Consider the following 26,599-nt stretch of genomic DNA (forward strand, 5'->3'; position numbering starts at 1 on the left):
GCCTGCACAGAGCCTGTGGGACTGTGTCCCCCAGAACACTGAACAGCTATGCTGCCCTCGACAGGGGTGGGGTTCTGTGTCTCATAGAAGGGACAAAGCAGGATGTGGCTCCAGGTGTGATACACGTTCTGGACTGCCTTACATCCCTGAGGAGTGGGGGCCTGGCCTGCCCTGGTCCTGCTACAGAGGGCGTCTCTCTTAACATCTGTGGGGTGGGGGGTCCCTGCAGCTGATTGGCAGGGACAGCTGGCCTCTACTTTGCTAGAGTCCTTGCTGTGGAGGGTGTCGGTGGATTTGCTGAGACCATCCCACAGGCTGAGTACTAACACCCTAGCTCTGCCTTCACCTGGCTGTGGGGACTCCAACTGGTCCTACGCTGTGACCCAGAGTCCCATCTGGAGACCTTGGGTGGAGGGGTAGCAGGGCAGTGTTCTGAGGACATAAACAGGGGCTGTGTCCAAAATGCCACACCCACCTCTGTCTCCCAGCTGGGTCCAAACTCGGGTGCCCCTGCCCACCCACTTGGCTTCTGACTTGGCCAGCAGAGAGCCCATACCCACCTGCCCTGGGTGCCCTGGAGTGAGCAGCCCCTGGCCGGCTGACCTGTGGCCCCCGGCTTTATGGAGAAAACATATGGCGAGAGTCCAGCGAGCAGGGCTATGGTCCAGGCCACAGCACTACCCAGCAGAGGCTCAGCCGGGAGGTGGCCAGCAGTCTGTCCTGCTCACCACAGGGAAGACCACACTACTTAGCCCCCACCCTGTCCTGGGAGGCAGGAGCTGTCCCAGTCTTCTGAGCTGGCCTGGCCCTGCCCACTGGAAGTAGAAGGGAGCCCTGGGGTCAGCTGGCTCCCTTCTACTTCCAGTTTCTTACAGGAAATCCAAGAGCCTCCAGCCGCCACCTTTCTGGGCAGTGGCTTGGTCTGGTATAGGGGTCATGGGTGGACAGCTCCTTCCCTTAGGGCCCTGCAGCTTCCTGGGACACTAGCTGGAGGCAGCAGAGACCAGGGAGGGCAGGAGGCGAGCTGGGCACATGGGAGTGCCTGTGTTTCTGTTTTTAACACTGTAGTTGGTTGAAATCTAAGTTTTCATTGAACCTCATACATATGGAGTGTAGCCCTTGGGGACAGAGTTCTGGCATCTAACTCTAATGCCAAAGCCAGGTCCCAGCAGTGGAGGTGGCCTCCTTCATCCCCCTCAAGAGTCTCCAGCTGGACCCACCCTGCACAGGACTGGGATGCAGGTATGGCCCAGGCCATGGGCAGCACAGCTGGGCAGGTGACCAGGCATGACTCTGGGCTGTAGGCCTGAGGGGGCTCCCCAGGGGCCTCTGAACTCATGCTTTACCCCCAGCTCTGGCAACTTTTCCCAGGGGACTTCTCTGCCCTCAAACACACCATCCTGCTCTCGGCTTCCGTGGTCCATCAAAACCCTGACCACCAGCCTCGGCCTGCCACACCATCTGCAGTGGAGGCGGTTCCCCCATGCGGACTGGCTACAGGTCCCCTGCCACTGACTCCTTGGGAAAGGGCCAGAATGCCCTCTACCAGGGCAGGGGCTGGGCCTGCAGGACCAGGGCCAGTGGACTCTTGTGTTGCCCATCCACACACTTGAACTTAGCCACCAGTGGGACCTGAGGAAATCCCAAAGCCCTCCCTGGCCCAGAAGGGGCAGGAATGCAGCAGACTGGGAGAGAGACGCCAGCTCCTGCTCAGCACGGCCTCCACGTCCAGGCCCGGGCCAGCCAGGCCCCATCCAGCTTTAGCACCAGGTCCAGGAGAACCCTGTGGTGGGCCCTCCCCACCTGTAAAACAGGCTGGTGGAATTGGGGTGAGGTGGGCGGGGCCAGGCCCACAGGACAGCACCAGGAGTGGTAAGGAGGGACTGTCCGCAGGCCCGGCTGGCCTGACTCCTCACCTTGGAGTCTGGTCAGCCCCAGAGCATCCCAGTGATAAAGATTCTAGAGGACCTTCCATTTGCTGATTTAAAACTTGGTTCCTTGGGCTTCGGGTAGGCTCTACGTCCACAGTAACAGGAGCTCATGGGGCAAGGTCTGTGCTCCCCCAGGGCCAAGCAGGCAGACCTCTGAGGGTCAGCACCTCTGTACCCTTGGTCACAGAGGTCTGACACATCCCAGACTCACCCCCATGGAGTTGGAGCCATGGTGAGACTGCGGGACAGGACCCTGGTTGGGGTGTGCCCAGTGAGGTGGGCAGTCCATGAAGCCCATGAACAGGCTCTCAGGGTTGGGCTGCTGGGGTCAAGGTGACCTGCCCTGACCTGACCTCTGGGAGGCCGAGTTCTTCCTTTGTGAAGTGAGAGAGAAGCGCCTACCTCCTGCAGCTGTGGGACCAGTACACAGGGGCCCTGCAGTGGTGTGGTCAGCACCATGAGTCAGGACTCGGGTCCATGCAGCGACCACCGCTTTGGAAACAAGTCTTTGAAAATGGACCATTACTCCTAACAAATAATTGGTCCTGTTTCTCCACATCCTGAGCCCATGGGGCAGGAGCCTGTCTTCCCAGGGGCCCTACAAGAGCCCAATGGTGCGAGGTGGGGCCCCTCTGGCTGGGGATTGCTCTCAGCTCCCAGGACCAGCCTGCTGGTGTCTGGGCTGCAGCCAGTCCAGGGCCTCCGAGCCTGACTTTTCCAGCCTCTCTCATGGCCTTCAGACCAAGTTCTGTGACCAGGGCCAGGGCTCCTCTGGCTGTCAAGAGGACAGAGAGAGAATAGATGAGCCACCTCTAGCCAGGAGACCGGGCACTGACCCTGGCCAGAGCCGACTGCTGGGTGCTCCCTGGGCAGAGCCCTGCTGTACAATAGGAGCAATCACTGCGATCTCTCCTAAGTGTTCTCGTTTCCCCTAATAATCCACATTTCATCTCCACAATAAACACTCTTAGAACTCTTCCCTTGGCTTTAAATACACATAATTGCTCCTGGTGCCAGTAAAAGTATTAATTCCACTTATGCATTCCATAAACTTTTAGGATAACGCAATTGATACCACAATCGTGTTGGGACACCTCTGCTATTCTTCTCTGGCTTGCAAACCTCCGAGGGGCTGGAAAGTTTTCTCCAAATCCATTAGTGTTGACTCAGCCTTGTCCTCCCCAGAAATCCCTCCTAGGGCTCTGCGCTTCCCGCCCGCCCTCCACAGCTCCCCCAGGTCGGGGGCCCTCACGCCACATGGATCCACTGCCCCCCCCCCCGACCACACACACACACACACACACACACACACACACGCACACACGCACTGAATCTGAGGGCAGCTGGGGTTACACAGGGCCATGTCCAGGCCATGTCCCTCCGAGGGCTCCCACCTGTGGCCTCCTTCCTGTGCATGCCCTCACCACCAGCCTCCCACAGCTGCCTCTGAGCACTCAGTCAGCTATTCCATGAAGCCTGGCCTCCCGGTGCCCACAGATGCCTTGTGGGACCAGGGCTTCCACCCACATGGGCCTTCTTGACTGACCACAGAGCCCATCTCTAACCCTCCCAAATACCAAGCTTGTCTGCGTCCCCTGGCATAAAGGAAGGGGCTGAGCTGGGTGGCATTCAGGGACCCTTGTGTCGGGCTTCTCTAGTGGGTAGAGGAGATCACACCTGCTCCTCCTCTGCCAGGAGACCCCTGGGGCCAGCTGTCCACAACACTGCCAGCTAATAGGGGTAGTTCCTAGAACAGGAGTGTCCACAGGGCCAAACACTGCCCATGTCCCAGGAAGGTCACAAAATGGGCAAGAGCGACTGCTACCCTCATCATTGGCCCAGCCCCCAGTACAACTGTCCACTGAGCATCAGTGCCCACTGGCTCACAACTGTGGCCTTTCCCAGTGTCTCTCTCCCCAGATCCCAGAGGGTCCTGAGATGGAACAGGCCAGGGCGGCTAGAACAGCAGACCTTGCAGGGTGCTCCCTGACGCCAGGCCCTGTTCTGAGAAGCCCCGAGAGCCAGCCGATCTGTTCTTCCTGTGCCAGAGGACGGGGGACAGGGAGGTGACACAGCAGTAGGTTACCAGCAGACCTGGGAGGGGACCTGCACACCAGCAGGGGTCCCAGGTCTACCTATCCCACTTACAGAGATTGCCAGCCAAGCTGTCCTCGCCTGTCACTGGTCCCTGTCACTGGCCACAGCCTTGTAGCCAAACATTAAGCCTTCTCCAGCGGCTCGACCTGCCTGCTGGTGTGGGGCAAGGGGTCGTCGGACCCTGGACGGCAACCTGAGGCCTGCCTGTGCGTGCCATGGATGTATGCACACGTGTGTGCTCCCGAGTACCCGTGTGCCTCAGTGTGGCCAGCATGTGGGGGTGCCCGCGTCTGTGTGTGCACATGCATGCACATGGGCACAGACGTGCAAGCCCGTGAGCTGAGGGCTCCAGACCCCTGGGTGCGGTAGCAGAGCCGAGGTCTGAGGGAAGCCGATGGAGCAGTGGACCCCAGCGCTGGGGACGCCCACGGCAGCTCCAGCACAATAGAGGCCAAGGACGACATTAACAGCTGTGGTCACCTGGGGGCTAGCGAGGGTGTTTTTGCTGATCTGGGAGAAGAACGAGGGCAGCAGTCAACGCGGAATTGTACTTGAGAAAAATATGAATTATCTATCAGTTACCAGCCAGCAGCGTGGCAGGGGCCGAGCACCGCGTGGTGCTGAGTCCAGGGCAGCAAGTCTGGGCAGCGCCCACACAGCTGGACCTCCAAGAACTGACAGCAGTGGCTGCCTGCCCCTCCCTGGGCAAGGGAAAAAGCTCTCAGGGGTCTGCTCCCAGAGAGCCAAGGTGCCAAAAATCTCATTATCAATGTTGGTCCCACCTCCACCAGCTGCCCGGGGAGGAGGAGGGGCCTGCGCAGGCACAGCACCCTGGCGCTGCGCGGCTCTGATGCTGGGCACCAAGTGGGGGCCAGTTTGGAGGCTGCACCTTGCCCAACCCATGTGGCTGGTCAACCAGGGCCGCCTCAGTGGCCAGCAGACCACCCCATGGGGATACTTAGGGCAGGACAGTAGGACCAAACCATATGTCCCTTGAGCCCTGGCAGGGGTGGCAGAGCCTCATGTAGGGGGAGACAGCCAGCAGGCGGGCAGCTCCTCTTCCTCCCTGAGGACCAGCTCAGACCATGTGAGATGCTCCGAGCCCCAGGGCACTGCATCCTCAAACAAAGGGAAGGAAGGGGACAGAGCCTCTACCCAGCCAGGACTCAAGGGGATCCTTCTCCAGAAACTCAGACTCTGATGACAGTGTCACTTAGGAGAATGGGCACCCCCACCCCCAGAAGGGAGAGAATGACCTGGGCAAGGAGGCTGGACACAGAAGCAGGTGGTAGTGGGATTCCTGGGCTAGAGGTGTTCGGGTGGGGTGTCTTGGGTGTCCTCACCTGGCTTCAGGTCACCTGGCTGGACTGCCAAGCCCCGGTGAAGGGGCCTTTTTGGCCTCCCTCCCACTAGGGCAGTAGAGAACAGAGAGACCTTGGGCAGGCACAGCCTCATCCAGGGGCCCCAGGCAGGAGGGACTCTGTCACCACAGGGGTGGCTCGGTGACGGAGACCAGCGGTGGAACCTGCTCGGCTCTCGGTCCATTCCACCTCATCAGAGCTCACGGTCAGGTTGGAGAAATAACTTACAGATGGGGAAACAGGCATGAGGCTGGGCTCTGCAGTAACCGCCTGGACGGGGCTGGGGGGCCCTGGACAGGAGTCACAATTGCCCGGCCCGTCAGAGCCCCAGGATTGGGGTGGAACCTCCACTCAGTGATGGGCCAGCAGCTGGGGAGCCAATGGCCAGCAACAACCAGAAGCAACGGTGGGAGGTCCTGGCTGGAGCCCAGTCCCCAGACCAGTGTCTCCAGCCGCCTGCAGAGCCTGACGGGGCCACCTGGGCTCTGCCCTGCCCTCCAGCTCCAGTGGCTGGAAACACTGGCACGGGTGTCACTGGCCTCTCGCCCAGGGCCTCGCTCGCTATCTGAACAGCTCCGCGTGCCTTGGCTCCCTTGGCTGTAAAATGGGATGAGAATGGATTCCATCCTGTGGTCACTGAGCTCAGAGCACTTGGCGCAGGCCAGCTAGCAGCACGGTGAATGGAGGAGGCTCCCGGGGTCGGCACAAGCCAGATTCTCCCCAGGGGCACGGCCACGGCCCCAGCCCTCAGCACCGTGTTCCTGCCCCAACCTCCCCGTCCCGTGCCAGTGCTCGGAGATGACATTCCAGAGAAGACAGGGCAGAGCCCTCAGCCACAACCAGCAGAGGGCCATGATGCCCAGAGGAGGTGGCCTCAGTGGACTCGGATGACCCTCGCAGCAGGGTCCCCACCTGAGCACAGGCAAGCTGGCCAGTTGGCCTTGGTGAGAACAGTCTGCCCCTGCCCCTGGCTCTCCTGGACGGGTCACATCCTACCCCTCTGGGGCCCTGGGGGAAGCTGGCTGGCTCTGGCCAGCGTCCTAGGGGTGGGCACACATGGACTGCCCAGCCCAGAGACCCGCCTCCTGCCCGATGCTCCTCCCGGCTTGGGCCAGGTGGGAACCCCGTGTGGACAGCGGCTGCTCAGCCCTCCTGAGGTGCCCCGAGGGCCTCCCCATCCCCAGGCTGCTGGGAGCAGGGGCCACTCACCGTCCAGGTGGCTGACTTGGCTGTACTTGACTGCTGGAAGGTGACCTCGAAGTGGTGGGGGCCAGGGTAGTCGGTGTTGGAGGGGATGACGGGCGCCGGGGACATGGTGTCAAAGGTGGAGCTGGGCTGCGCGTAGGGCGAGTGGGTGGGCACGCTGGCCGCGTGCTCCGGGGTGTAGGGGCTGGCTGGGGCTGGGCGGCTGCTCATCTGGTCCATGGTGCTGCTGAGCAAATTGAACTGGGCCTGGCGGGAAGGGGGAGGAGGGAGGGAGAAACTCTGTCGGCTGGGCTGCGGGTGGAAGCCCCAGCCCTCCCCGGTCCCATCAGGGAGGTGTCTTGTTACAGGAGCCTTAAAGGGCCAGCCGGCTCCAGTCATCCCAAATATTTCCTCAGGCCCCCACCCCACCCCAACAGGCCACTACTTGTGTTGGGATAAACTGACATATTCACCTTGCCCGCCCCTCTCCATCGCCTCCCCGAGTGCCAGGGTTTCTGGGGATCCACCCAGCCGCCCGGGAGGAATCGGGGCTTTGCAGCCTGGAGCGGAGCTGATGGGGTGCGGGGCTCCCCACTCCTGATGCTCCACTGTTCTCCCCAGGGGCAGCCCTGTGATCCAGGCCATGGCAGGCAGGACTGGAGCACCCTCTGGAGCAAGGGGTGCCACGAGGCTCTGGGGGACCAGATGTGGCCCCTGAATCCAGCCACCCAGGAGGGGGCTGCATGTCAGTGGCTGAGCCCAATATTCCCTTGTGTCCCCAGAGTCCCCAACAACCACTTTCACTGGTGTCCTCAGGTAGGTGGCCTCATCTCCATCAGAATGGCCAAGAAGCCTCCAGGCAGGGTGGACAGCCCCCCAGGGCCTCCTGGCAGCCCAGCTCCTCCCAGGTCCACTCTCCCAGGAACAGGGACTGCGCCTGTTGAGCAACCCTGGTGGGGCCCTGGGACCCCCGGGTGGGTCAGCCTCCCCAGCAGCTTCAGAGTCCCCAGTGTCTGGGTCCAGAGCGAGCCTCGCCTGGAGGCCCGGCCCAGGGAGGCCCTTTCCAAATCCTGAGGCTTCCCGCAGGAGGCAGGTTGGGGAGAGTGACACTGAAGGGCTCCCCTGGCCAGACTGGGTCCTTGCAGGAGTGGCTGCGGGGCTCTTTCCCCGGCCCAGGGTCGTCAGTACTGTCCTCTCCACAGACCCTGTGGGCACAGAGCAGGAGCCCGAGGCCTGGAGAGCAGAAGTGACCGGGGATCCAGCGGCCCAGGCAGGGAGCCTGAGAACACGGGACAGGGGACAGTGAAGGGGGACCCAGCAGGCGACCTCTTACTCCACACTCCCTCCTAGAGCCCTTGGAACCCACCAAAGTCCTCCCTCCCACCACCCTGCCTCCTCCAAACTGGAAAACAAACAGGTTCCTGGACACTGGGGTGGGTGCGGGCCTGTCCTGTGCCCCCCTGTGAGTCCCCCAACAGGGCTGGGGAGGGTGGGGGCCTGCTCAGCTCTTCCTGCACCTCAGCCCACCTTCTTCCAAGGGGGGCTGGGCTTAATGAGCCAAAGTCCCTCCAGCACAGCCTGCGCAGAGGCCACAAGTCCTGTGAGTCCGTGACAAGAGCCCTTGGCCCCCAGGGCCCTGCCACTCCTGGGTTTTGTCCAGAGTCCTGAACACAGGGGCAGGCTGGGCAGCTGAGGGCTCAGTGGAAGATTGTCCAGGAGGACGAGAGAGGGGCTGGGAGGGCAGGGGCAGGTCATGGCTCTCAGCAACACCAAGAGCAAGGTAGAGGCTTTCCTTGGGTACGCTAGCTCCAGGATGGCCAGCTGCCATCCAACCATTGGGTCAAATCCACACCCTGTCCACCGGGGCGGCCACACAGGGCTCTCCTGGGAAAGTCGTGGTACAGGGTCTGGCCAAACCTGCCACCATATGGAAACAGCCTGTGGGCCTTGGGCCATGGACTTGGGGACCCTCTATTGATAAGACAGCGTCCCCTGCGGGACAGACCCTGCCCACCTCGCCAGCACCACTGAGGCTGACTGACCCCACTCCTCAGCTCAGAGGCGACACCAGCTGGAAAGACCCCCACTGGGGTCCTCTCCCATCTCACTCTGCTTCTCTGGAAGGCGTTGCTTGAGCGTCCCCTACTGAACTGGGAGCCAAGAGGACCCACGCTGTCCAGAAGGTCCTTCTGACACAGCCTGAGGAATGGCAGGATGAGTCGTGCTGAGCTGCAGGTGCAAGCCCGCCCTGATGCCCAGGCCTGGGCCACAGAAAGCAGCGGCCTCGTCTGCCCTTCCACATTCACACCCTGAACCATCCTAATTTGGGTAAATAAATTATTAAATCGCATCCACCTTTTGAGTGTGGCTACTAGTAACTGCAGAGTTGCACCCATGGCTCATGTTTAGTGGTCATCCTTCCCATGTGGGGACTGGGCCCAGGACTCCATGGACACCAAATGCCACCTGTGCATGCTCAAGCCCCTTACCCAAGCGGCCAGTATTGCTCAGAACCTGTGCCCGCCCTATACGCTTTCCACCATCTCTAGACGAGTAATGCTAACAACGTAATTGCTGTGCAAATAGATATTACGCTGCACTCTTCAGGGATCAGAGACGGGGAAAGTGTGTGTGCGCCCAGTACAGAGCCGCTGTCTCTACCGGATGGTGCTGGAGGATTGCACCCTCTGTCTGCACTCTCAGGTTTGCTGGTGGAGTGAAGAATGAGTGAGTGAGTGGAGGTGTGGAGGTGAGCCAAGCTGGTGATGGCTGCACACCTCCACCTGGTGGGCGAAGGTCAGCTCACCCTGGTGCAGGCAGGAGCTGGCCTCTTCCACCCCAGCGTGGCGTTCTGGGAAGGGTCTTCCCTGTTGGCAGGGTGCTGGGCCAGGTGAGAGCTACAGGGAGGGCTTCCTCCCTCCTGCATGTGGGAGCTCCTTGAGCAAGGGGCACCCAGCCCAGCCTCCCCGCGGGTCTAGATGCGGGTGTGGGTGGGCTCCCGTGCCCTGTCCCTGCTCCATCCCTGATGGCAGGACACCCCAGGCCAGCGGGGCCAGGAGCCCGTGCAGACCCATGACAACGAGGTTCGTATTTTAACTTGCCCACATTCTTTCATGATCTGAGGACAGCGCCAGGGAATTAGTCACTGAACCAAGAGGAGAGGACTGATAGGATCTCCGCCTGAGCAGTTTGCAGGAGGCACCAGAGCCCTTCCAGCGGGAGGCCCGCCAGCGCGGGAGCGCTTCGGCTTCGAGATGTGAGGAAATGTCCTCTGGCCCTGAGCAAGCCCGGACCATCAGCGTCGCCGCCCACTGCAGTCCAGACAGCCTCAGCAGAGGAATCAGAGGCTGTCTCACTCGTCACTCCGGCCTCCTTTGACCTGGCCCATAGGCTCCATGACATTTCATGGTCAGAGGTCACTCCCAGGAGCACTGGGCTGGCCTGTCCTTACGTCGAGTGGATCCAGTCTCCAGCATGCCTCCAGTTCTCAAGGCCCAAGGGACACCCTGGCACACTCATCCTGCCTGGCCACCGTGCCTACTGTGTCCCAGTGGGAAGCAGAGAGCCCACTAATTAGGAAATGCAGGTGGCTTTCTGCAGGGGCCTCCTCCTGGCCCTTCCTTCTCTGCCCCAGGTGTCCCCAGAGACTCTTGGCGTCCCGCCTGCAGGTCCTGCTTACTCGGGGCTCTGCCTGGGACCCCTCCTGACTCCAGGCAAACTTGGAAACAGGGAAGTCTCGCCAGGGAGACCCAGCGAGGCCCACACAGAAGCCCAAGGTCCCCCAGAACCAAAGGCCCCGGAAACCCAGGTGAGACACTCTTGGCAGTGGGGAGAAACCTGGGCAAAACCAGGACTTTTTTGGTTTGTTTTGCTTTCAATAAGGACTCCCAAGATAGTGGGCTAATTAGGACATGCCCGGCCCGCGGCAGCCCACATGTGCCTACATGTGCTCACCGGGCTCCTGGGTGTGACCCAGGCAGGCCGCGAGGAGCCAGCAGGAGCAGGGAGCAGCGGGTGGCCTTCCCTCCAGCGTGCAGGCCACCAGGGGCAAGGCCTGGCTGGGGACCCCAGTGCCTGAGGTAGGGGACAGAACTCTGTGAGGGCTTAGGGAGAGCAGGGCCCTTCCCAGATCCCCCTGTCTTTTACCTGACCCCCACACCCCATATAGAGAAGAGGGGCCATGCAGGGCCTCTTTGGCCTCTGTGGGACCAGCAGCACCCCATAGAGCTCCTCAACGCTCCTCATCTGTGTGCTCCACCAACAGGCAGTCTGAGCTCTCTGCCTTCCTGGAGGAGGAGGCAGGGTGGGCCCCCTCAGGACACAGGCAGGGTAGGGTAGCCCTGGGAGCCCGGCCTTCTGTCAAGCAGGCCAGACTTTCTCCAGCAAATCCATCAACCCCAGCCTGGGGGTCTCCCCCTGCACTGGGATGGAGGCAGCTGTCAAAAATGGGTGAAGTTGTCTTCCCTTGGCCAATCTCGGGTCTCAACTCGGTTCCCAGACCTCATCTCCTTGGAACCCCCATGCCTCTGAGGTCCCCCTGCAGAGGACAGCTGGGAAGCAGAGGACACACAGGACTGGGGAACTGTCTGCCAGCTCCCAGGGCACCTTTAGGAGAGCAGCCAAGGGTCCCCCTGCACCCTGGCCTGGCCTGCCTGGGAGCAGAGGGGAGCTCTGGGGAGACTGCAACTCTGTGCTGTCCCACTGGCTGGACACAGATCCTTCTCCCTTTGTCAGTTAAACTGGGCAGCTCTGCAGAGGGGCAGGCCTGGGAGGCCTCCTCACTGGGGACAGGAGCCGTGCGGGCCACCTCGAGAACCGACCCTGGGTGGTACTTCTCAGGCAGGGTGGGGGGTCTCCATTCCCCAATGCACCCTGGCACTGCTGGCCCCTGGCAAGAAGCTAGGTGCTCACAACACTTATGGAATTAAACAGACCCTGAGGCTCCCACACAGACCTGGAGACTCACACAGTAGTGCCAGCTGCCTGGCCTTCAGGAGCCTTTGGTGGAAGTGGCCACAGTGGGTGCTGAAGTTGTCCCTGTGGCCATAGCCCCAAGCTTAGATGGTGCCCATGGCCAGGGCCTTCTGCAGAACACTGCAAGCCAGGGCAGGGGCATCCCCCCCAATTCCCTTTGGCCTCCCCCAGATGTACCCATTTGGACCAGTCTCTGCTGTGGACCAAGCCTGACCCACAGTCCCAAGGTTCCAGTGTTCTGCGGTCTTCCCAGGGCTCCTGGGCTTCCTGTCCTGCTTCTCTGGGTAACACACACCCAAGCAGGGTCACCTGACCCTGGGTCTTCACTTGACCTCTCTGCCTTGGTTGCCTCCAGCTAAGATGGGGCAAATCTCATCATCTAGGGCTCCTGAGGCGGTGGCATAAATCAATATAGGTAAAGATCTGAGAGCAGCCAGGTGCAGTGGCGCACACCTGTAATCCCAGCTACTAGGAGGCGGAGGCAGAAGGATCCTGAGTTCCAGGCCAGCCTCAGCAACTTAGCAAGACCCTGTCTCCAAATAAAATAAAAAGGGCTATGGGCGTGGCTCAGTGGCACAGTGCTTGCCTAGCAAGTGCAGGGACCTGGGTCCACTGCATGGCACACGGCAGGCCTCCTCTGCCCTCCCTGCCCATCCCAGGAGGCAGAGGCCCTGGGCAGAGCAGGTGCAATTCTGGGAGGGGTTCTCCCTGCAGAGGCATTAAGGTCTCTGCAGACGGAAGGAACCAAAATTCGAGTTCACTCCTGGATTCCAAACCTCCAGCAGAGGGCCCTGGACAGCTTGGCTGGTGCAGCCCGTAGCTCACACCCTTGACTTGGGTCCTCTCCCACGATGCAGGCTGCACTCCCAGCCACACCTCGAGCCGATGGATGCTCCCAGACAGCCCACCTGGTCCCCGCCAGCCCTTCTCCATCGCAAACTCTGCCAAACCCACGGGGACCACACCAGGGAACACAGGCCCCTAGAAGGTAGGCCTGTGCGACGACATTGCCCTCAGTTTTCCTCCTGTCCCCCGGGCTCCCGCGAGAGCAGAGACAGAACATTTCCAAAGCCCTTTGCAAGGACAACAGAGAGTCCCAAAGGCCCCTCCACCGAGTCCACCTGTGACCTCCACAGGAAGGCCGTGAGCTGTCCCCAGGCCGCCCTTCCCTCCCTCCTGAGAGGTCCCTTATGCAGGGTCCCAGCCTGGCTCCCCGCCAACCCCAGGCTCCCCAGCTCCCTCTGCCCTCCCCGTGCTCTGCCTCCTGGCAGGTGGCTGGGAGCTGGCACCAGAGGAAGAGGTGCCCGGGTCTGCCCTTCCGTCATCTCCAGCAGGCACCTTCCCTCTCCTGGGCAGCGCCCCAGGGTGGACATCAGGAGACTTGGGTCTGAGGTCCAGTTTTACCACAGCCTGCATGTGTGTCCCCTTCTGTGTGGAAAACAGGGTGACCGGGGTCCACTGGGGTTTCCTCAAGGAGCAGTTAGGACCTGAGTTGGAGTGAGGAGGGGCCTGCAGTAGACCTGGACACTCTGCTGGTCCTTCAGGGACCAGCATGGGCTCCAACGCCATGTCCTCACACAAGCCCCCAGCCCTGGCTCTGTCCAGTCCCCACTAGCATTTAGCCGGCAGTTCCCTGCCGGCCGATTCTGCCCCACACCTGGGACAGCAGCCCAGCAGGGCCGCGGAGTACGGGAGCTCATCCACCACTGTGGGCCACGGCATGGGGCAGGGGGGCCCCGAGTGCTGGCAGAGGCAGTAGCTTGACAGGGCTCGGCCTCAGGGGTCTGCCTGGAGCCTGCCCTCCCTGGGCCTCCTCACCCCAGGCCGGATGTCCAGCTGGCTCCGCTCTGACCCCAGCACGGGAGGGACAGGGAGCCAGCGCCCTGTGCTCCGGAACACCAGGCCCGGGCTGCAGAGGAATCTTTTAGGAGTAGCACACTCCTCAGGCTCCCTGCTCTTCTCCCGTGGGCATGTCTGAACCTGGGCCCAGCCTCACCCGGGGTTAGTGACTGACACCAGCCTGGCCCCGCAGGAGACAAGCCATCCCTCTCAGAGAGACCTCCATCCCGCCAGTGTTTCCCACAGTCTCTCCCGAGCCTGTGATTAAACGGATGGAAATGCCAACAAGACGCGACTTGCGCTGGGGGGAGGCTGCTCCCTGAGACATGCACACGGCACCCCCTCCCCTGCCCTCCCTGCCAAGCAAGGCTGTGCCCAGCACCACGCGGGCCATGTGGAACTTTCCACGCCTCGCTCCCGGATCGTGCCCCCAGAAGTCCCGCTGGGCCACCGGGTGTCTGTCTGTGGGACCCACCACGAGGCCCAAGGCACCACCCGCCCCTGCCTCCACCCACATGGCCAGCCTGGACCCAGAGCACCACACAAAGTCCCCATGGGGCCTCCAGGCTGCCCCCCTGCTGGCTCTACAGGGCAGGTCTGTCTAGCCCCCGAGAGCCTGGGTGAAGGTGGGCTTCCAGGAAGATGGGCTGCGGGGGGCATGGCTACTGCCGGCCCCTCTCCCCTGTGTCCCCTGCTCCCTGGGTCCATGCTCGCCCCCTGCCCTGCCTGCCCATCCATTCCTTTAGGCCCTGCTTGCACCAGCCGAACACCGCAGGCGGCCGGCCAGGCTCCCCAGGCCTCCAGAGCTCAGGTCAGTGGAGACCCCGAAGGAGCAGCCAAACGAGACACTGAAAGGTGGCCTGTGTGAGGCAGGGCACAGCAAGGGTGGGCAGCACGTGTGTGCCACCAGCGATGGCCGGCAGCCGGTCGGTGACATCTGGGCCAAGACCCAAGATGAGGAGGAACAGGCAGCCCAGGAGCCGGGACAGGCCATGGAGGCCGAGACACAGGCCTGAGCCAGACACGGCTCCTCCCAGCCCCGCTTGGCTCACATGCCCTGCAGTTAATGGGCTCTGGAGTAGAGGGGCTCCTACCCGCCACTGGGGCCTGAGCCACCTCCCTCCCAGGCCCTTCTTGTCACCAACCCGCCTCCCCCGAACCTTCCCACACGCAGGAAGCAGTGGCAGCTGCAGCTTCTGCCCTCCTGGGTGGAGGCAGGGAGCAAGCCGGGAGGCCAGTGGGGGGTGCAGGGGCACCAAGCGCTGAGGGGCAGCACGTGTCTCTCATCCCAGCGACCCAGGAGCCTGGGGCAGGAGGATCATGAGAGTGAGACTAGCCTTGGCAACTTAGCAAGCCCCTGACTCAAAATAAAAAATAAGGGCTGGGGTGTCGCTCAGCAGTAAAGTGCCCCTGGGTTCAATCCATTAAAAAGTAAAAAAGTGGGGAAATACCTCCAGGCAAGAGGGCAGGAGCACGTGTCCAGGCAGGGCAGGGCTCTGGGACACGGAGGCTGTGGCAGAGCCCAGCCTGCAGGGAGTAATCTGCCTCGGGAACTGGAGACCTCCCGTGGTCTCAGGCAGGAACGTCAGGTCAAGGGCCTGTGGCCAGGGGAAGGACCATGGGCAAGCACAGCTGGACTGCTGGGTTCTGTGAACGGACGTGGACCAGGCTCTCAGGGGCCTCTCGGCTCTGGAGTTGAGGACAGACGGCGACGGCTAATGCCCCTGCTCTGGTTATGTCCGAGCAGTGGGCAGGCGGCATGGGGCCTGGGAATATCTGGAGGCTGCTCAAGTGGGGTGCAGGGTCAGGGCTGCTCTGGGGCTGAGCAGAGCATAGGTGGAGGAGCAGGCGTCCTGCTGGCTGAGACATGGCCAGGCCACCCATGCAGAAGACCAGCTTGATTTGGGTCCCGTACGTGCAGGGCCTGCTGGGCGGGCATCCAGAGGGAACCAACCACACCCAGCCACAGGCAGCAGGGACTAGTGTGCCCTGCAAGTGGGGCGACCCCTCTGAGATGGGTGGGCCCCAGTGGGTGTCTCCCTCGGCTCTCCCCTCGGCCTTCCCACCTGGGCTCTGTCCAGCACAAGCCTTGCCTCCCAGCAGGGTCCCAGCCATCTCCCTGTGGCCACCTGGTCCCTAGGCTGGCCGGGCTGTGTCCCCCTCTCAGCACTTCCCTCTCGCAGCCCCTCGTCCCATCTCCGTGACGCCCTCTCCTGGCTTCAGGACTGTCCTTCCCAGCCCCCTCCGGGGCTCTGCTCCCACCTGTCTCCCTCCAGCCCCTCCACCCACGCCCTGGATCCCCGGCAGTCACCTCCATATCCTCCTGCCCACGGGAAGCCACCTCTGAGGGTCTGCGGCAGCCCGGGTGGCCAGGCTCCGTGCCCACCTCCCCTGTGCCCTCTGCAGCCTTTCTAGCCACCACGGCAGGTGAAACCTCGACCTTCTCCCACAGTCCTCTCCTGCCCTCCCTCCGCAAGTCCCTTCAAACTGTCCCGGTCACTCCCTGCTCAGCCCCTGCTGCTCACTTCCCAGGCAGCTTCAGAAGCTCCGCTGGCCTTGTCCTCTCCTGCCTGTCCGCCTCGGTGGCCCCGGGGTGTTGCCAAGGCAACAGTCCTGGCAGTGCCCAGATCCCCAGGCCCCCTGCTTTACCATCTCAGGCCAAGTCCTCGGGGTCACCCACGCACTCTCCAGCGGGCCAGCACATGCTGCCCAGCCCTGCCTCTGTCCCACACCGGGTCTGGGTGCCCGCATCCCTCCCTGCACACTTCCAGCCAGGGCGCCCAGCCTCAGCCCTGCCCTCCTGTGGCCTGTTCTCGCAGTGCACCCTGTCCTTCCGGAACCCAGGTCAGCCCGTCCCTGCTCTGCCCCACTGCCCCTGCACACAGCAGGTGCCTGGTAACTCTTCTTGTGCTCTGCTGAGCTTGCCCCACCGGGGCCTCCCTGGGGCCCCGCCTGCCCAGAGGCTGTGCTTCCTGCAGGAGCCCAGGGACACCTGCTCTCAGCACACACTGCAGACCCAAGATCTGCTCATCGCACAAGGGAGCCTGACACTCACACTCTTGGCACCCTCTGCAGGAGGGATGAGGCAGGGGACAGCCAGGCCCCACGGCAGTTATTCTGCTGCAGACACAGAAGGTGTAGAAGAGCCTGGTGCCTTGAGTGGCCCCGTCTCTCTCTCAGGATGCTCAAGCCCAGAGTGGAGCCAGCGATGGTGGCTGGGGACCAGGAAATCTGGGAAGAAGTGGGGAGTCCCAGGCATTGGGGACAGAGCCTGTTATGGAGTCTGCACAAGCACAGCCCCGAGTTCTGCTCTGCACTGTGAGCGGGGCTCAGGGCCCAGGGAACAAGGCAGGACCCAGCCCTGTCCCCATGCCCCTGGGGCCAGGTGAGCGAGGTCGGCAGTCAGGAGCTGCAGATCCAAGATGAAGTACCACTTGGCCAAAGCCACAGGGACTCTCCAGTCCTCGTGCCAGACAGGAAGATGGCGAGCAAACAAAGAGCAGCAGAGACGCCCCAGGAAGGCTCTCGAACCGGGGCTTTTCTGTACCTGCACCTACAGACACGTGCAGCCGACAGGGGCAACAGCCAGTGGCCACCACGGTGACCTCAGAGCTCAGTACCAACACAGCAGACATCAGGGTCGTGCTGTTCCACTTATGGCAAAGGAAACACTCAGCAAGGGCACTGCTCCCCAGAGACACAGCCAATGGGCTCCACAGACAGAGCTCCCAGTCAGAACCCCAGACAATGCTGGGGTGCCCTGGACAGGCCATCCAGCTGTGGCTCCAACAGCCTCCTGCAAGGCAGAGCTGGCAGCAGGCTCCTGTGTGGCCATTGTACATGGACAGTGATGACAAAAGCCAACAGCGGGGTAAAGCCCCCACTCCAGTTCTGCTGGTCCACCTGGGTTTAACACATTTTAGGCAGAACTGCGCTGGCCTCTGGTACTCTCAGTGGAACAAAGTCATAAATACTCTCTTTGACACAGAAGCAGGGAAACTGAGTCTCCTGCCCAGATTAGGATGACCCCACTCAGCCCCGCTCCCCCAGGGGTGGGGAGGTTGGGACCCATGGTGGGCTCTGGGCTTGGCCACTCCCTGCCCTTGTCACTTGACCCAGTGCAGAAGAGGTGCGCAGCGTGATGGACCCTGGCTACAGAGAAGGCGCACGCATGGAGGACAAGCCGGGCTCTCCCCAGCCTAGAAGAAGCACAGTACATAGTGGCCACTGCTGGATCCCAGGGCAGGTGGCGGCAGCATGTTGGATGCTAGTGGCCCCCAGAGGGACTCTGTGGCCCCAGGACAGCAGCTCTCTACCTCCCACCACCTCCCAGGACAGATACCCAAGCAGCAGCCGCTCAGCCTTGGTGCTGTCCTTCCCGCAGGACAGTGCCCGCTCCATCAAAGAGAAAAGGTGGCACCAGAGTCCCTGTGGCCCCAGGCTTCTCAGCTGGCCAGACAGGGACACTGGCCAGGGGTCTACCAGGCATGACAGCCTATGCCCTGGCAGCCAGGAGGCCACACTGTCTGTGGTCGGAGTGATGCTACTCTCAGGGGCTGTTTCCGCAACAAGGTGTTGGTGGTGATGAATCAAGGAACGAGCAGGTGGCAGACAGCTGGGGGACACCCCTTCCTCACTGGGTGCAGATTCAAAGCAGGGGCCAGGTGTGCAGAAGCCGGGGGGCCTCTAGACTCAAGTGCATGGAGCCAGTGCCCAGGTCAGGCCGAGACATTCACTCTCTGAGCCACACTGTGCCACACACACACTGCCATTCTGTGAGGGGGAACACTCCCACAGGCACAAAACACCCAACACACAATGTACACACACCGTCACAACGCATGTGTAACCCACATGTCCGTAGCACGCAAGCACACCTGCACACAGGTACACACACCTGGACACACCTAGAACACAGGAACACACACACCTGTGTTCTCACCTGCATATGCACCATGTCCACACGTGGTGCACACACTCACGCCCAGCCACACACACTGCCACGCCACGCCACGCCTTTCATGCACACACATCTTCACGCGTGTGAGTACTGTGGCATGCACACTTACAGACACACACGGACTCGCCTCTCTCGTGCACACACCAGCCCTGGCCACACTGCCTGGAGAGGCCGCACCACGGGCCTGTCCTGGAAGGGCAGACCTGGGGACACACGCAGTCTGTCCAACCACCCACCATCTCTCTGCCTGATGCTGTCCCCCGCATGGAGCTTGTACCCGCAGCCCTGCTCTCTAAGCTCCCCTGAGGGGAAGGGCCCTGCACAGAGCAGCTGCGCGGGGCCCTCTGCCTGCTCAATTAGCAGCCTGGAGCCTGCCTGAGCCCAGGGACTTGGCAGGTCTGGAAATGAGCCCAGGTCCCCAGGGCGCAGCCCGGGGATCAGGCCTGGGGGCAAGCACAGGCTGCAGTCCCTTCTTTCCGTCTGCTAGGCCAGCACCCCTGCCTGAGGGGGCAGCCGGAGGCCTTGGCTACACCTGCAGGGCCTGTCCCCTGAGCCCACACCCACCTCAAGAGCAGCCCACGCCCAGGAGAACACCCGCCGCTGTCAAATAAACACCTCATCCCAGGGGAGGATGCTCTTGGCCCTGGGGGGCAGCTTCACAGCGAGGCTGGGAGCAAAGGTGACCCCCAGGTGTGCTGAGCTCCTGACAGGGGGGCAGCAGAGAGCAGAGACACCAGCCTCCAAGCTGAAGAGGCTGGCCCAGCCTCCTGGTCTCTGCCCAGCCAGGGGCCACTGGCTCTCGGAGCTACCCCAGGATCGACAGGTTCCCAAATCTGTCCACCTCCAGCCTAGGTCCCGCCTCCAGCCCCCTTCCTGCATCTGGTCACCCCAGAGGGCAGCAGGCACCCGACCAGGAAGACAAGCAAAAACAGACCCCTCTGGGCCTCCACCATGGCAAGACCCGCACACACCCACCCCCAGAAGGACGGAGCCCGGTTCCCAGATGCCCCATGCCAGCGCGTCACACCTACCGTGGCGAGGTGCCTCATGGGGTCACCGACGTACAGCATGGTAGGCACTCGGGGGTCTGCACACGCCGGGGAGCCGGTGTGCCACGGGACGAGGCATGGGTCTGGGTGGCTGGGGAGGGAAGGGGCAGAGCAGCGGCCGCTGGGCGGGGTGGCCCGAGGGGCGAGGCTCCGTGGCTAGGGAGGCAGGAGCCAGGGACGCTCCGGAACCTGTGGGCCGCTTGTTGGCATTCTCGCTTTTCCCATCTCCCTTAGTTCTGTCAACTGGCCGCATCCAACAACAGACCCACAGCCCACCCCTTTATTCCTCATGACTATGCATCAACGCCGGGGCAGGTCTCAGCTTGCCCAGTGATGTTGGACCGCACCAAGGAGGCCGCGCGGGGGGAGCGGGCAGGCACGCAGGTCAGTGGCCGGCTCCACCAGTACACCCCCCCTGCTCCTTCTGAGCCCCGCCCAGGGAAGGCTCTGGGGGCCACAGCCCTCACCCGGAAAGCAGTCTCTGTCCCCGAGCACCAGGGGCGAGTCCTGGCCCTTGAGGCCTGGTAGCCACAGCTGGGCCACCCCAAGGAGAGAGATGTTGCCTGCCGCCAGCTGTGGCGGCCCAGGCAAGCAAACCTCCCTCCCGCCCCAGGAACTGGGGGTCCATGGGCATCACCCTAAGGGCTGTACAGAGCAGAGGCACACGGGGAGATTTGTGTCTCTGGACCTCTAGGGAATCAGGGGACACATAACAGCACCCTCGCATGGTAAAAGGTGACGTCAGAGAACCCAGAGCCCCACCTGGAAGATGCCATCTTGTCATTTGCCCAGCCCCAGGAGGCAGAGATATGGCCACTACCACCAAAGAAGAGCCAGAGGTCCTCTGGGGCCCCTAGCACAGCCACATGCAGCAGCGCAGGGGCAGGGGGTGGGGGGACGGGAGCAGTGTGGCTCTCTTTCTCCAACACCAGATTTCCATTCTATTTTAACCATCTCTGGTGCAAAGTGTCCTCCACAGAGGGGTCTGGACCTGCCCCCCAGAGTGTCCACAACACAAAGCCTCAAGTGACACTGAGCCTTCCCTGGAGCACGGCAGCTTCCGGCCTGTGGGAGAGGAGCTCCCCATCTGTAGGGAGACCCTTCTCTTGCAAACCACCTTCAGCCTCCTCAGAGCTGGCAACAGCTGGGCTTGGGCAGAGAGGGGCTGGGCCTGAGGCTGGGCCTGCGAGGGCCTGGAGGACTTGCCCAGCCTTCTGGTCCACTGGGCTGGAGGAAGAAGGAGGGCACCCAGGAGCAGGCCCCACCGGGAGGCTGGGGCTGAGACCCCACTCAGTGCTCTAGGCTCCATGCAGGGCAGAGAAAGGCACGGCTCTGCACCGTCAGCCCAGGCTGGCCTGGACCTTGACTCTAGCCGCCACGGCTGTGAGCTCCTAACAGGCCGGTCCAGATCACCGGGGAAAGCACAGCTTCCTTTGTGGGACAAGCGTTTGGGGAGGACATCTCTGGGTGACACCACGCGGGGGCCTGCAGGAGGGCCCAGTGGGAAGTCGGTGCAAGCAGCAGTCCCCTCCTGTGGGGTGGAGGTCAGGCATGAGCCCCCACACTGCCCTGGGCAGGGCCTGTCCTTCAGTGAGGTTCCTGCTGGTGGCCGCTGGCCCTGCTCCAGAGCAGTCCTAGGGATGTGAGTCCTTTCCGCTTCCAAACGTGGACAGCTCTGGGGAGGCAGGAGGACCCTGATTCGAATCCCACCCCCCATGGGGCACCGCAGGGTGAGGGCAGGTTCCCCAACCTCTGCACAGGTGAGTCCTCAGCCTCCAGGGGAGAGTGGAGGGATGCAGAGGCTCAGAGTCCTGAGCTCAGGCCGGTCTCCCCCCCCCCCCCCCCCCCCCCGCCTGGCTGTTCTTACACACTCCCCAGGGGGAGAGCAAAGGAAGCACCTGGCGGGAGGAGGGGACAGCCTTCTGGTCCACCGGGCTGCGCTTCCCATGGCGTTCCCCAAGGCCGGGGAGGACGGAGTCAGGGGTTGGAGTCCCCATCCCTGGAAACAGGACACTTCCTAGCCAGGCCCCCAGGGGCTCCCAGGGGGCCGCAGCACCTGCTTTTCTGTCTGACTCAGCAGACTCCATCCCACTGACCACCTCCACAGCTCCCCACTGGACAGGGGGGTCCCTTCTACCGACCATCATTCCCCACAGCACCACAGGCACGGGAGGGGCTTGCTGGAGGGACTCACACACCTCCCTGCTGGACAGGTGGCTGGGCCCCTACCCCCACCCCTGGGGAGAGGCCTGGGGCTCTGTGATGCTGAGGGCTGGGGGCAGGGATTAGCTGGAGTTCGTTCCCTAAGGTCCCTTGCCACTAAAGCTCGTGGAGGGCTCACAGGTGGCGGTGGTGGGCTGGGTGCGGCTTAGAGCTGACCAGGTGGAGCTCTGTCCCTTTCTCAGACTGTAGACACTCTGGGGAGAAAGGGGCACCCTTCCCCACCCATTCCCAGGGCTGTGCACTCGGGGAACCTGCTCACCCTTCTCTGGGGCCTGGGGAGACATGCCCACTCCCCAAGCTGGGAAGTCCTACCCTGGGTGACCCCAGGGGTGTCCATAGGCTCTAGCTTGGGTGTCCATCACTGTGGGCCCAGGCAGATCCCCCGCTTACCGCAGCACCTCCTCCCACAGTGCCCCTCCTCCCCGGTGGCCCACCTGCCCACAGCAGCTGTCACCACAGACAGGCGCCAGGAGAGGCGGGAAGGGGCACTGTGGGGCAGGCGCAGCCTCAGGGCCTGTAGGGCTCTGGCCAGCACCTGCCCCCCTCCCTTTGCGCCGGGGCCCTCAGCATCCTCCCTGGGGCTGGCTGGGCCTCGGGTTCTCAGTGCCCCCCTTCATGTGGTCGAGGGGGTGCTAGGGAACAGATTTGTTCCAAGGCCAGGGCTCGCGATGCTGAGCACAGGAGAAAATCATGATTCCTGTCCCCACAGCAGCCCTCTGCCTGCTTGGCACCCACTGGTGCTTACTGTGCGGCTCTGTCCTCCCAGAAAGTGTGGCCAGGGGTGACCCTCATCCTGATGGAAGCCTTCCCTCTTGCAGGGCACAAGGGGGCTGTCGGGGCAGGGCTGAGCCAGTCTTGGACACGCTCACCTGAGCCCTTGGCCCCTACTCCCGGCCCTGCCTCCAGCCCTGGGAGGCTTCTCTCTGGCAGGACACGGCTCTGATTTAGTGAGGGCCTGTGAGCCACCTGGGTCTGCAGAGACGGCCAGGACTGAGGGCCTCCACTGAGGGCAAGGAGCTCCACCAGCAGGAACCAAGGTGGACAAGGGGGTCAGAAGCTCTGGGGCCCAGGCCCTCCTCTGCAAAACTGTTCTGAGGCTCCGAGGGCTCGGCTTCGCAACGCGGGCCTCCTCCCGCCCTTGCCGTGAGCCTGGTGTTTGTCACATCCCCCTCACAGGCCACACACCACCTGCTGCCCTCAGCCCCAGAGGACTTAGAACCCCTTAGTGGCCCTGTTTACAGACAGGGACACCAAGGCCCAGAAAGGTTAGAAAGCCCCAAGAGCTGCCCAGCCTGGAATTCTGGCCTCAGAGCCCCCACAGCCACCACAGCCCGAGACCCTGGGCTGTCTGGGTCCTGTGGCCACAGAGACCTTCTGGCCTGCCACAAGACCCATGGCCTCCTCCAAGGCCAACCGGGGGCCCAGCTGCTCCTGTCCACCCTGTTCCCTTTGATTGCCTAACCCAGCTTCTTCAGCTGGCCAGCGTGGCTGGAGGTGACCAGAGGCGGAGGTGTGGCCCTCCCCCAATGTAAGAGGCTTATGTATCCCCACGTCCTCCTGCTCTGGGCCTGTGACCCATCAGCCAACCTCACAATCAAGACACGGAGGCACGTGGGGACTTGGACCCACCTGCTCAGCCACTCTCTGCCAGCAGCTAAGGGCACCCCTGGCTCCAATGGTTTGGCAGATCTCATTCAGGAAATTTTCGTCCATCAGGGAGCCAATCTGCCTGCTCCAGATCCCCCAAAGGTGGAAGGGGACACCCCAGAAAGTGGATGTCCCACATGCTCTTCGCTGTAAGATCCCCCCAACTGGGGACAGCTCAGCACCAAGGGCAGGGTACTGAGGCTCGTTCTGAGTACAGAGTCAGGGGTGCTGAGAGCCCTGGGCCCCTCAGATGCCCGAAGTGCCCATTGACCCAAGGCTGAGCCTGATGGCGCCTCTTCTGGGTGGAGCTGGAGGTGGGACTAGGATCAGAAACCCAAGGCAGCACAGTCCCCAGGGGTGGGGGACTGCACTCAAGAGACCCCCTCCCCAGCCTCAGCAGAGTGGGCCCATGTGCCCCAGCCCTCAGCAGCCCAGCACCCTCCCCAGTGGACTCTAAAAATGAGCCCCTGTCCTGGGGTTTTAAAATGGCCCCACCACTCTCGAGGCCAGCCAGCTGCAGGACTCTTGGATTCCCACGGAGCCTGAGTTTGCTCTGCGTGGTTGTTTGAGTGACATCAAATCCCCACAGGAGCCGTGCATGAGCTCCCTCTACCCTGGGCAGTGAGAGTGACCCCCTCGGGGTGTTTTCACACCTTCCCAGAGCCCCCTTAGAGAGCCACTGGCCTCAGCCACTGGACTTCAGCCCTACTGGACAGATCAGCTCAAGAGTCCCGCAGGGCCGCCCTGGACCGGCAGTGGCTCTGGAGCTGGTGCCTGTGTCCCTCAGGCTGCACCCTGCCTGGCGCTTCCCACAGACCAGGCCGCAGCCCAGAGCACCACCTGGCAGCATCCAGGGACCTCGCGTGGCTGGAAAGCGCTCCTACAAAGACGCACTTGAGACTTCCATTAGACTGTGCTTTGCGCAGGCTGCTCCCAATGGCCACAGTGTTGGATGACCGCGAGTGTGCACACTCTGCTAGAATGCCTGTCCCCGACTGCTACCCGAGAGGTCTCTCTGTGTCCTTCTCCCCTCTAGCAGTGGGAGGCTGGGAAAATTTAACTGTGTGTTTCATGAGATTTAACTCTGATCACCTCACTTCCACTGCCCACGCTGTCTCCCCGTCCAGCTTTAGTGCCCACTGCCCAGCCTCTGCCCCCCTGTGGCAGGGAAGCCGCCCTCCAGCAGCTGAGTTCTGGGTCCCTGCAGCCAGACGCCCCAGCGGGTCAGCCGTAGTCTGTGCCGCAGTCTGTGCCTCCTCTTTTGCAGTTGGGGCTGCAGGAGGGTCGGGGGAGTGGGGGGCTGTGTTGGCTGTTCTCGGGGAGCAGACAGGGAATAGGCAGCGGGCTCAGGGTGAGGCTTGCACAGTGGGGGCCCGGCCTGGCCAGCCTTGGTTCCAGGGAATCCCCACCTCCGGGAACTGAGCTGCACCCAGGAATTTCATACATGGCTTTTACCAAGAGCGTGTCGCTACCTGACAGAGTGGGCCCCTTGTTTGCGGAGGTGCAGGGCCCCACCCTCGTTACCCCACGGCTGGGAGCAGCGTGCCCCAGCAGGCGAGGGCTCGTGAGCATCCAGCCCAACACGCTCAGCACCAGGCATCCGGGCCAGGGCTGGGTAGCACATCCCACCCACGGGGGCCTGGAACTGCCCCTTGACCTCCCTCAGAAGGTGGCAGTGACCGGGGGCAGGTCTGAGGGTTCTCAAAGGCCCTCTGCCCTCTTGGGGGTGATCTGAGCGGCTGGAGGTCGAGGTGGAAGCTTGAAACTCCTGCGACAAACATCTCTGGAGCCTGGTGGACAGCTCCTGACTCTCCAGACTAGAGGACACCAGGGTCCAGGTGGGGCACTGGCCAGGGAGGAATTAGGACCCTGATCTCCAAGGAGCAGCCGGCAGGCAAGGGAGAGGCAGAGGTCAGAGCTTCCCTGTCACCCTGGTCAGGGGCAACGCTACGGGGCCGAGCCCCAGGCTCCCTTCCCTGCCTCTGCCTCGGGGTCCTCACCTGTGCGTGGGCACAGGTGCTGGCGGGCTGCTGGCTCCGGGGCAGTCTCCTGAGCAGGGGCAAAGGCCAGAGCCCGGCAACAGCTCCTCAGAGGAATGGAGCTGGGCTTGCCGCCTGCCCCAGGCTGGTCCGCTCAGGGGAGCCTTCCCTGCTCCCTGGGCTGCCCCCTGCCTCCCACCCTGCTCCCTGGAGCGGTGGAGGTGGACTGGGCCATCGCCCTGGGTGCTGGGCAGGGACGCCCTGTGCTGAGGAGGGCTCCAAGTTCTAGAAGGGGCTTAGGGCAAAGGGGGCCAGGCCTGCACCCTCCTGGCCTCCAGAGTCCTCAGCTGCCCCCTCCTGCACATAGGTCCTCCGGTGCTGGGCACATGGGAGGCGAGGCCCTGCCCAGGGCTCTCGCTGTCCAGCCTCTGCCTCCAGCATGTGCCTGCTCAGCTGGGCTCCGCTTCCCTCCTCACTTGGCAGAGTTCCACCACGAGTCCCGCAGAGACACATCCCGCGTCTGTCCTCTGGCCTTGTGGGAACCCAGCACCCCGGGGTCCAGTGGGGGAGGTGTGAGAACAGTAGGCTTCAAGGGTCTCCCCAGGGCCAGGCGCCATGAAAGCCCTGTGCCTCCGGCCTCCCATCCACCTCGCAGCCCAGCTAGGGCTGGACCCACAGGGAGGTACAGACCCAATCTGCTACCACCGTGGCCTGTCTCTTGCCCGAAAGAGCTCCTGTTGCGGAGTCCCAAGGTCCTGGGGCCACCTGCTCCCCCACTCCCTATGAGCAGGGAGACCCCTGAGATGGCAAGTGGGGCCACTGCCCTGCCAGCCCCATCCAGCCCCTTCTATGGAAATGACCTCTGGTCTTGCTCTGGGCCCCTCCCCCTAGGGAGCCCACCTTACCCTTCTCTGTCCTATGTGGTCCAGAGGACAGGGATGGGGACAGGGGACCAAGCCAGTCAGAGGCACAGGGATGGCTCAGAGTCAGGCAATGACATGTTCAGACAAACAAGAGGAATCCTGCTGGCCTATGGGCAGAGGACTTCCCTCCTCACAGGGACAGGAGGAGACTGGCAACCCCCACTGTGGTGAGAGGCCCCTGAAGGATGAAGTCCCCCGGAGAAAGCAGGGCAAGACAGAGGGAGGCGGAGGTGGGACATCTGGACCCAGCCATGCCTGAAGCCCTTCCTACCGCTGGATCCAGCCGGCATTGAACCCATTCCTACCTCTGCACTGGCAGCTACATCAGCCAATGTATTTCCTGCTTTGTAATTCGAAGGGTCTGGACCACAGGGTTTGTCGCCTGAGGGCCTGCTTCCTGCTTCTTCCAGACCCCCTCAACAGGCCAGGCC

At 62.6% G+C, this 26,599-nt stretch overlaps 1 protein-coding gene across 7 annotated transcripts in view; it reads right to left on the minus strand.

Annotated features, from left to right (window-relative positions):
- The window catches only part of Tp73 (tumor protein p73), a 52,757-nt gene that overhangs the window by 15,040 nt on the left and 11,118 nt on the right, over positions 1-26,599 (minus strand). For 6 of the 7 annotated variants that reach the window (XM_046424746.2, XM_046424744.2, XM_046424743.2 and 3 more), the window contains one exon: positions 6,599-6,841. In XM_046424746.2, the coding sequence (XP_046280702.1) occupies positions 6,599-6,841 (243 nt within the window). Of the gene's footprint in view, positions 1-6,598; positions 6,842-19,378; positions 19,636-26,599 lie in introns of those variants that run through there. The other variant, XM_046424748.2, reaches the window with a different exon arrangement.

This window comes from Marmota monax, unplaced genomic scaffold (genome assembly GCF_021218885.2).
Source record: "Marmota monax isolate L192 unplaced genomic scaffold, Marmota_monax_Labrador192_F-V1.1 WCK01_AAM20220418_F8-fsc00080, whole genome shotgun sequence".
Lineage (NCBI taxonomy): Eukaryota > Metazoa > Chordata > Mammalia > Rodentia > Sciuridae > Marmota > Marmota monax.